This window comes from Cyprinodon variegatus, unplaced genomic scaffold (assembly GCF_000732505.1).
Source record: "Cyprinodon variegatus isolate N-32 unplaced genomic scaffold, C_variegatus-1.0 Scaffold119, whole genome shotgun sequence".
In the NCBI taxonomy this organism is placed as follows: domain Eukaryota; kingdom Metazoa; phylum Chordata; class Actinopteri; order Cyprinodontiformes; family Cyprinodontidae; genus Cyprinodon; species Cyprinodon variegatus.
The window spans coordinates 498,401-508,561 of record NW_015150572.1 but is presented as its reverse complement, the minus strand read 5'-3'; the positions used below and the strand labels follow the sequence as shown (position 1 = coordinate 508,561).

At 40.3% G+C, this 10,161-nt stretch overlaps 1 protein-coding gene across 1 annotated transcript in view; it reads right to left on the bottom strand.

Moving 5' to 3' along the window:
• gba2 (glucosidase, beta (bile acid) 2) overlaps nt 1-10,161 on the bottom strand; it is a 32,604-nt gene that overhangs the window by 10,263 nt on the left and 12,180 nt on the right. The window contains exons 7-13 of the mRNA XM_015375447.1: nt 9,856-9,958; nt 9,566-9,719; nt 5,398-5,523; nt 3,411-3,595; nt 3,182-3,286; nt 2,976-3,083; nt 255-406 (exon numbers count right to left, since the gene is read on the bottom strand). Coding sequence (XP_015230933.1) covers nt 255-406; nt 2,976-3,083; nt 3,182-3,286; nt 3,411-3,595; nt 5,398-5,523; nt 9,566-9,719; nt 9,856-9,958 — 933 coding nt within the window. The remainder of the gene's footprint in view (nt 1-254; nt 407-2,975; nt 3,084-3,181; nt 3,287-3,410; nt 3,596-5,397; nt 5,524-9,565; nt 9,720-9,855; nt 9,959-10,161) is intronic.

Here is a 10,161-nt window from a genome sequence, read left to right as displayed (position 1 = left end):
CAATATCCGATCCAGCCATAGTGAGTATCGGAGCAGATATTCGATCCAGGTATCAGATCTGTGCATCTCTAACATAACAAGGAGGGAAGTATTTAAGGATGAGGAGGAATTAGACAATGGGGTAAAGATTGGAAACAAATATTTAACGTTTGTATTATTTATTTTTTCCATCTTTTTCCAAACCTCAAACCTGTAATAATTATCATACTTAAATGTTTGCAACATGAGGTCACTGGTTTGCCTCACAGTTATACCTGGCAGATGGGCCACATGTCCTGCAGGTACTGTCTGTCCCGGGTCAGATGGAAGTCCCTGTAGACCTGCAGGACAAACTTCAGGTTCAGGTCCTTCCAGTCTGCTGTGTCATGGATGAGGTAAGCGTTTAACCTCTGCCAAGGTTCATCATCTGGAAAGAAACGTTTGTGGTTTTATAAAAGGCACACGGCAGACTTTGTGACCTAAAGAGTTTATGCATATGAAGTATTTAAAATTATTTCTCAGGCCAATATACAGTGATTGACTACCAGTGCTAAGAGCAGTGCTCTACTCTTGAAATACAGACAATGTAAGTAGGATGATGATGCACCGTCATTGGCCAGATCATATGACCTGGAAGAATGTATCGCTTTATGGCCACAGGCTTTTATATAGTCATAGAGCTAAGGCTTTTGCTCTACTATTTTTCCACCTGCTCGACTACTGGTCATGGCTATAGCAAGGAAAAAATTTAAAACTTCTGAGTATGCTTAAAACAGTAAACGTGAAAGGGATCGTGCTCAAGGAAAAGTAGATCATGGAGAGAGTTTGTTCGTTGGTGCAGCTGAAAGGAGGAGCCGGATGCAAAACCGATTCTCTTTTCTTAACATTATTATTACACTAGTAAGTTATCACTTTGCTCCTAGTATACAGTCATATCTCTTTGTTATTATTTTTGCAAAGTGGCAATAACATCTGCGGGAGGTAATATATCCAACATGCAGAAACACCTGCGCAAACAACATGGCATACATTTTAATGAACACCGTGTTTCTGATGCCTTCTGGACGGAAGCTAAAGTTACGACCAGCATGGAAGGCAACTCTGCTGGTAAGTAGCTAGTTTTATATCACTGGCTGTTCCTACTAAATCCTATGTCATTTCTGGAAATAAACTAATTTCCTACCTCTATTTGGGGTTATTAAGGGAGCTTGCCTGTCTCGTTAATCCAGCCCTACATTGCTAGCATGTTTAATTAAGACTACTGGTAGCTGGAATTCTTAACATGATTCTAGCTATTGCAATGGATGTAACAAAACATGCTACGAAGTTGCTTCGCAGTTCAGGGAGCGAGAGAAAGGTGACGCTCATTTATTTAAATCAGGGGGAGATGAGTTTATTTCCCAAAATTGTACAGTAATGCTTTTTCATGAAACGGAGCCTTCTCTATTAGATTTAGATGACTGTGATGAGACGGGTAACCTGGCTGGCTCAGAGGCTGGAAGCTCCCGTTCACTACCTTCTGTTTTCACCGTGGCAGGCAGAAATAAATGTTCAGATTTGTGAAAATCTTATCAATTCACAACCCTACTCCACTTCCTCTGTAAATTAAATACCTCTGGAGTGTGAAAAGCTGATGATCATTTCTCATAACTCTCTGATTAAATATGGCCTCACTTTGGCTTTCATCACCCTGTTTATTAGTCTATTTTGAGACAAGTATGGAATCAAAAGGCAGAATACCTAACTCACTCCTCGGATCATTCGCCCCACGGTGAATTTGAACTGCTTCCATCTGGGAGGAAATTCAGGCAACCCAAACCAAAAAGAAAATAACTAGCCAAGCCAACATTCAGATACATTTTGATTTGTTGTTCAGCCCATCTAAACTGATACTCATGGACGAAATTGGGGAGGCAAGTACTTTTAGATAACTATTATGTTAAGTTCAGCACATTTGTCTGTGTTTGTTTCCTCCCCTTTCTCTTTCATCTCTGTTATCCCTCTCCTGACAAAATATATGAATGCATGACATGAACAATTGGGCAATTTGGGGCACGGCAATCCATGTAGATTAAAAACACAGTTTTACAATTGTTATGAGCTTGGTATATATAAAGTCACATTAATAGATCTTATTTTTTCCTTTTTTGATGATAATACTATGTAACAATAGTACATTTGATTTATCAACAAATTTAATAAAACAAATATGCTTTACAAGGTTATTGAGAGCTTTATAATGCGGAGGAGGATCTTGAAGTGGATCTGCTGCTCTATGGAACCAGTAAAGGTTTTTTTAGGAGGGGTGTTACACATCTTTGAATGTAACTTATACTTTGACTTTTAAAGAAGTCTCCTATGTTTGTCTTTCTTTTTTCAGACACCCTAGCTGTGAATCTAATAACCAAACACAAAAACATGCACGCACATAACAACAATTCTAAGATTTATATAAATTAATACACCTGATATTACAACCCTTCTAGATTAGGTGATCCAAGAGAAGAAAAAAAATGCCAAATTTAAAATAGCAGACTCTCTCACTGTCTGTTATTTTTTGCATATGCATGTTTTTTTTACAAGACCATAACTCCTGAACTGTTAAGATGAATCACACAAGAAAAGACTGAGGGCCAATCAGGAGCTTGTGGGCGGTCTAAACTTAGGGAAGCGGGCTTCAGCTTAAACTGCAGTTTTCTGCTTGGTCCTAGTGCTCGACGATTGTCTGCGTGCTATAGGGTAACATTGTTTTTGAACAGTAAAAAGTGCAGGGTACCAAAACGATTCTTTGAAGAAATTACATCCGTGGTGATACCTGTTGGTTTTATTGATTTAGTGAGTGACTGTTTCTGTGTCTATGGGTTTCATCTTGTTTATTTCTGCCCCACTGATTTTAGAAATAATGGAATGAAATCTGGTTTAATTGCAACAATCATTATGATGGTAAATTAGTAGTATAAAACATGCGATAAAGCAGATGATGATGTCTCTACTACCTGGGTCTCCGATGTCATGAGGCACCACGTTTTTGGTCTTGACAGGAGAATAACGGCCGTTCATCAGATGCAGCCTCTCTGTAGGATCCTGCTGAACCACACTACCGGCTGAGGGGGGACAGAGTGGTTAAACTATAGATCCGTAATGTTGATAGTGTTGAAAAGTGACAGCTGGGTTACAGGAGGCGCACTAGGATTTCACTCACCAATGTCATATTGCACACTCAAGGCGAGTTTGGGCCACAGCATTATAAGTGCAAAGGAGGCGTAGAAGTGCACGTCATATGTGTTGTACATTCTGTATTCTTGACCTGGAACGGAGGGTAAATGCTTTTTTTAATCTGAAAATGTCCTTATTTTCCGGAGATTTATCTGCATTAAAACAAAAACGTAACTTGCTCGTCATCCCCGACTAATAATCTCCCCCATGCCTACCTTCTAGGTAAGCAAAACGACCGTACTCCTTGACCAGAGCGGGCTGAGCTGGCAGACCCCCGTCCTCGCTTCGCAAGCCGCCACTGACGTCAGCGTCATCTGAGAGCTCCGTCCACACAGTTCCTCCGTCCGCCACGAAGTACAGCTCATTAAACAGGGCCGACTTGTACCAAGACGGAAGCAAACTGGGGACACAAAGGGAAATGTTAGCCGGAACAAAAACAAAAAAACAAAAAACGATTTAAAGCTGGGATAAGAAACGGCTGCACAGGATGACAAAGCGCGACACATTTCCCTTCTTCTGATTTTCTTATTGTATTAGCCTACAGCTATTAAAACATATCTGTAGTACTTTACTGAAAGTGGGATTTTCATCCTAAGATGGTAACATAATTTCCTACACATTTATGGGGATGACTGCTAACCTGATAGTTTTCCAGCAGATAGGCATTTGGTTTTGGTTTTTATCAGTGTGCTATATCCAGCATACTAGTGAAAAGTTGAGTTGAAGGAAAATGTGTGATAAAAAAAAAAACAAAAAAAAAAACGGATAACTGCATGTTTGAGGTGAGGTATCACTGATTCAAGAATTTGGGTATTACATCTTTATTCAGTGCCTCTGGGATTCTCAGTAAGACTTCAAGAGAGTTTGCTAAAGAAAACTATTTCCAATTTTTCTCCATTCTTCTTATTTGCTCCAACCATGACTTTCTGCTTAGCATCTTCGTTACTTAGCCCATTAATATTGTTTTATTCTTTTCCCTTTTTTCATATTGGTAGGAGCTGCTTGTGTCTCCTAACCTGGCAGGAAACAGATTGATATGTGTAGAACTGAGTTAAGTTCTACGTAATCAGTCTGGGATGGCTTCCGTTCGGTCTGTCAGTGAAAAGGAGGGACATTTAGTACAATACTTTGAGCTGATTAGGTGACGTGTCAGCTAGTACCCGCCTTCCATAATACCCTTTCAGCCAATCGTAAGAGTGCTTCTCTTTGCTCCTTTTTTAAACGGGAAATTGTCACTATTTTAGCTAAAACTGAGTCCTCCAGCGTAGCCATGTTTGTGATGCCCCGGCAAGGCCCTTCAGAATGTGATCATTCTTACATGTCCTGCCCCAAAAACACTTCTGGCATGTCATTGGTCCGACTCGCTGGTTGTTACGAGATGGACGTATTAGCGGGAGTCTTTCAACATGGATTTGTTGTGAGACTGAAAAACTTAAATCTCCCGACATTCCATCTTATAGCGCAAGGTTATGTGTCTCCCCTTAATATGTAAAATATCAGATTGACCCAGTCTGGTGTTGGACTGAGCCAGCTCCAATGCCGCTGTGTTTGAGTCTGGATTGGTGCTACAGTATCTAGCATAAGCTTTTGTCCATCTCTAGCCAAGTTTGCCGCTTCAGAGGAGAAGATAAAAGTAGATGAGCGACCAAATAAGGACAGAAATATCTCACAATGTGCAGTGATCATCTTGGGGAAAAATAGGCCGTCTTATTGGATGATCCTAGGAGAAATGCTGAACCTAGACACACATAGTGAAGGGCACTCGCCTGTAATTGTGAAACATGTTTTCATAGCAGCGATTAAAGGTCATCCAGCAGCCAGGTTTCTCATATCTGTGAAAAAATGTTTTACAATCCCATCTACAAGGCTGTAAAGCCGTTTGACAGAAAGCGGAACGTAATTACAGAGTAATTTAAACCGCTGACACCATAACAACCTTATATGCTGGATTGTGCTGACAAGAACCCTGCAGCACTCAAGACAAGGATTACAACAGTTCTAACCCATGTCTTACTTCACTCAAGAACCAACAATTCAGGATAAAAAGAATAAGGACCATTAGTGTTGCCTCTAATCTTCTTTGCAGACGACAGAACTTGAGATTCTTTTTTTTTTCCTTTTAACTAAGGTTCTGAACCAATAATTTTTCAATATTCTTATAATTTTTTAGCTGCATCTGTCAAAATGTTGCAACTAAATTACCTGTCCTGTAAAATGGGCTCCTGCCACTTCTCAATGGTCTCCTCCCACTGTTTGTAGTGTGTCAGCGCGTAATGACTGAGAGAGGGAGAAGCATCTCCTTCGCTTCCAAAAAAACGAGCATATCTCCTGCAGAGAACAAAAACAATGCTGGGTTAGTTTGATGAAATTCAGGGATACAGATTAGGGAGAAAAAGTCTTCAATGAGGTTTTATTCATAGCAGATTATTTTTCAACCTTATTCTTCGTGTTTTATGCTTTAAAAAAATTAGCTGAATTAGTAACGAGAAAAAACACCATAATCTAGACCATGTGAATAAAGGTAAACACTAGTGGGCTCCTCTTTCACTGCAACCGAGAAGGACAGTAAAGCTAACATGGGAGGAGGTATGTTTTGTAGATGTGATGTTGGAGCTCAACAGCCAAACCAAGTCAGTTTGTTACACAAAAAAGACAACACTTAATAAATAAAAAAAAAGATTTAATGCTTAGCAGGACTAAAATGATATAAAAACAAACTTGGAGATGTTCGAGAATTTTTTTTAAATATTAAAATACAGAGTACATAGCAGCCAGGTGAGACAGCGCAAAGACGACAGTTTAAGCAGCAGCTTAAACTGGAGCAGGTGTGTGTCAGCAATGACTCTACAAAAACTATAGACGTCCATCAATTTTAGCAAATTATATACATCTCCTTTTAGATAATTTGTCCATAGATCTACAGTGAGAATTACTGAACAGTGGAAGCATTCAAAACAGCTTTCAGTCTATAGAATACACGTCCAGTTTCTCCGATGGTCCCATCAGTCAGCTATAAGTAATAGGAAGAAAGGCTTAGTCTATATCTAAGAAACAAAAGTAATCGTTTTTGGACCAAAGAGTGTTTAAAGTTAGCATGCAACTTCAGTTAATACATCTAGAAAGGACCAATAAGGATCAAAATCCAGGTGTAGTCAAGGACTCAGACCTGAACCTGCAGAGACAGTAACAAGGTCAGACATCTATCACCTAAAGAACATCTTCAGGATTAAATTAACAATGTCTCAGCAGGACCATGAAAAAAAATTTTTCTGGATTAATCTTTAATAGAATTGATCACTGCAACCCTGTCTTCAGAGGTCATTCAGACAGCTGCAGGTGATCCAGAATGCTGCTGCCCACATCATCACCAAAACTATGAAAGTGGAACACACCACCCTATTTGAAAGTCCTTAATCGGCTCTCTGTATATCATAAAACAGACTTTAAATTACTTCTGTTAGTCTATAAATGACTGGCTTAGCTCCAAAATACTTTACAGACTTGCTGTCAGTGGATCAAATGTTCAGACCTCTATGGTCTTCTGGCTCAGGTCTACTCTGCATACCCAGAACTGAACATGCTCCACTAATCTGGAAGAAACCTCCCAGAAACTTGGGAAAATAAATTGTACGGATTTAATTGGATTAATTCAGGTTAAAAACGTATTTTGTTAGAGCTGCCTTTGACTTTGCCAACTATACATCATTAGTTTTACTTTATTGTCTAACTTTCTTTAATTTTCTTCTTTATTGTTCTTTATTATCTTATTCTTTATTCAATTGTCATGCAATGTACCTTTTCCTATGGTTTTTCCCCATTATGAACTGCACTTTAAATTGTTTTGCTACTGAAATGTGCTTCATAAATAAAATTGCCTATATGTCTGAGTTAGGTTGCAACAGAATGGGCTGGAAAATTATTAATCAATTAACAAAGTTAAACCAAGCTAAAGGCCATGTCATACCTTGATGTTTGGAGGGCTGGTTATACTACTGCAGTAGTGTGTCGCAGTGAGCTTGTTTCAGGTATGACGCAGATGTTTTTGATCTATGCCCAATATTGAAGCGTGGTCTGCGCTATGTTATTCAATGCCACAGCGCAAGAGGGACAATCCATACTGGCTGTGGGTCTAGATACGGCCGAGGCGGTGAGGAAGTGGGAAAAAAAGCAAGGGGCAAGTTTGTCCGACAAGGGAGGGACTTGAGGTTGAAAAATAGGTGGAAAAAATGGTCCCAGTGTTCTCCTGCCCCTCGCTCTTCTACTTGGTCCAACTTCACGAGTCATTTTCCGCAATGGCAGTCATTAAAACAAAACAAGCCGGTAGGGTAACAAACAAGAAATATGTATAGAGTAGAGTGGATGTAAATTTGACCAAAGGCCTCCTGTCTGCGGTCACCTTCAATTTGGGAGAGAGCAGTAGAGCGTCTGAGGAGGGGGCGGGGAAGTCTCTGCGTTCACCGCGACACCTACGCAGACGACCTAGTTTTGAAGTATAAATCAGCCTTTAGACAGTGTATGCCTGACGTATGAAAAATCTGGAAAAAACACTGGCATAGGATAAGTTATGGGTACGTTTCGTACAGGTTATGAGCATGCTGAAGCTCGCTGAAACACCCTGAAACACGTCAACATACGGCAAGTATGCCAGCTTATGCTCATATTTGGGCCATAAGTTACAGGTAACTTATCTGATCGTTGACATACGTTAAGTGTAAGTTACTCATAAGTCATGGTGTCTAGCTTATCCAAAACATACGAGTAACTTTTGCATAACTTATCAAGAACTTTACTCCAACGTATATGACGTGTTCGTGACGACCGCTGCACGTGTTTCTAAATTACAGCTACTGTATAATGGGATATTGGCAGCGTTTTGGTGTAAAAGGGGGTTCACAGGAGGACACTGTCAGTTCTGGTCCAGACTTCATCCCCATCATAGGGAGAGCGTGATGGATCCTCCCTGTGTTCACGCCCACAAACTGACAAAATTCCTAGCAGACTTGACTCTGAATCTGCTGCGAATGCAAACCTTCTTTTTTTTTCTTTTTATTTATTCCTTTTTGGAGGTAGTGTTGACCTAATGGTTAGAGCAGTGCGCTTGTGCTCTCAGAAGGTTGCAAGTACCCAGTTCAGTCCCCACAGCCTCCACTCTGGGTCTCTGAGCAAGACCCTTAAACCCATACTGCTCCCCGGGCGCCTCACAATGGCAGCCCACTGCTCCCCAAGGGGATCGGTTAAATGCAGAGTTTATTTCCCCATTGTGAGATCAATAAAGTTCAATTTCTTCAATTTCCATGTCTATTTTTTGGGCGAGCAGTGAACAGCAGCTAGGTTAATACCACGATCAAAGAAATCTTTATGTGCAGGTCAGGCGTCCCCGGGCACATTGCTGTCCCCCTCAGGACACTGGCTTGTGACATTTCATGGGCATTACGCTGCCATGCATTATGCATAAGTTAGGCTGTCGTTGGACATGAGTTCTGGACTTTTTATGAACACACTATGTATGCGCCCAAAACTGAAAAAATACATAGAAGGTTCCACGTATTCCAGCATTTTCGAAGATTCTGGGACATCAGGCATGCGCTGTCTAAATCGGAAAGGTGTGACGCGGCCCTAAGTTCCATGTTACCCTTCATCTCAGATTCTGCTCCAAATGACCCAAACGGTTGAAATATATGCATCATTGCATTCGACAGATACCCGTTAAATCACCAAATATGGAAATATAGCTGTAGAATAAGATATCTGAAACCTGTAGCACAGTGACACATAGCCACATGAAGTTGAAACCCTTTTCTTACAAATTGCACTAAATTAGGAATTTCTCACATAGGGCTGCAACTAACGATTATTTTGATTAATCCGCTGATTAATCCATTAATTATCGGACAGCAAAAGGTTCCTTAAAGAAGACATTTTACTAAATTAAAACAGGTGAAACTAAAACTTTTCCACTAATGGAGTTCTGGATAGAGCATATTGACTGATGAAAATATTTTTTAAATCTTAAAAGCAAAATATTTACATATTTTTACTATTTTGATATAATTACTGCTCCAAGTGGGTCGCTCTGTCAGTTAAAGGCATGTTTCAGAGTCTCTATACTCCAGTTAACGATTAATCTATTATTAACTTAGTTAACGATTATTTCAATAATCGTTTAATCACAATTATTCTGATTAATTGTTTCAGCTCTAGTCTCACTCTAATCCATGAGCTGCAGGAAAAAAAAAAGCTCATAAAGAATGTGAAGCACAGTGGTGGAGAGATGATGATCTGGGCTGGCCTTTTCTAATACATCTTATGACCTTAAACCTGGAAATTTTATTTTTCTCCCCCATTTTTTTTTCTTTCTATAAAATATTACCTGATGTGTTCCCTCTCCCTGGAGCCAAAGGTGATTTTAGGCATGTCCCAGGCCAGGCAGAACTCCAGGCTGTTAAGTTCTTGAGCCTTCACCGAGCAGCTAACAGCTAACGCAGCTGCTACCTTCTCCCCCTTCTCTGTGGGTTTGCTGGATCCTGCAGAAGGTTAAAAACAAACGGCTTCACTGCTTCCATAAAATCTTTTTTACTATATTGAAACATCTACAAAGGACAAAGCAGCCAAAGCAAATACAGTTTCCCCATTTCTGTGTTTACCGAGTCAACTACTGACCTGTAGGGGAGTCCAGCCTTCCGTCTGTGATCAGGTCGCTCCACAGGCCGCTGCAGGTTCCCTTGGGACTAAAAGTCGTCTGGTGACTCACCTCCCTTTTGTCCTAGTGCATTTAAAGCACACAGGTTTTTTGTTTAGAACTTGCTCATTAGGCCCAACCCAGGTCCCTACATCAAGGTATGCCCAGGATTTAAAATGTAACAGTAAATGAGGCCAGATAGGAGGCTCAGTCTCTCCATCTGTTGCTGCACAACCAAGTCCTTTGGTGGCCATTTATTTCATAAATTTAAAACATTACTGAAGCTC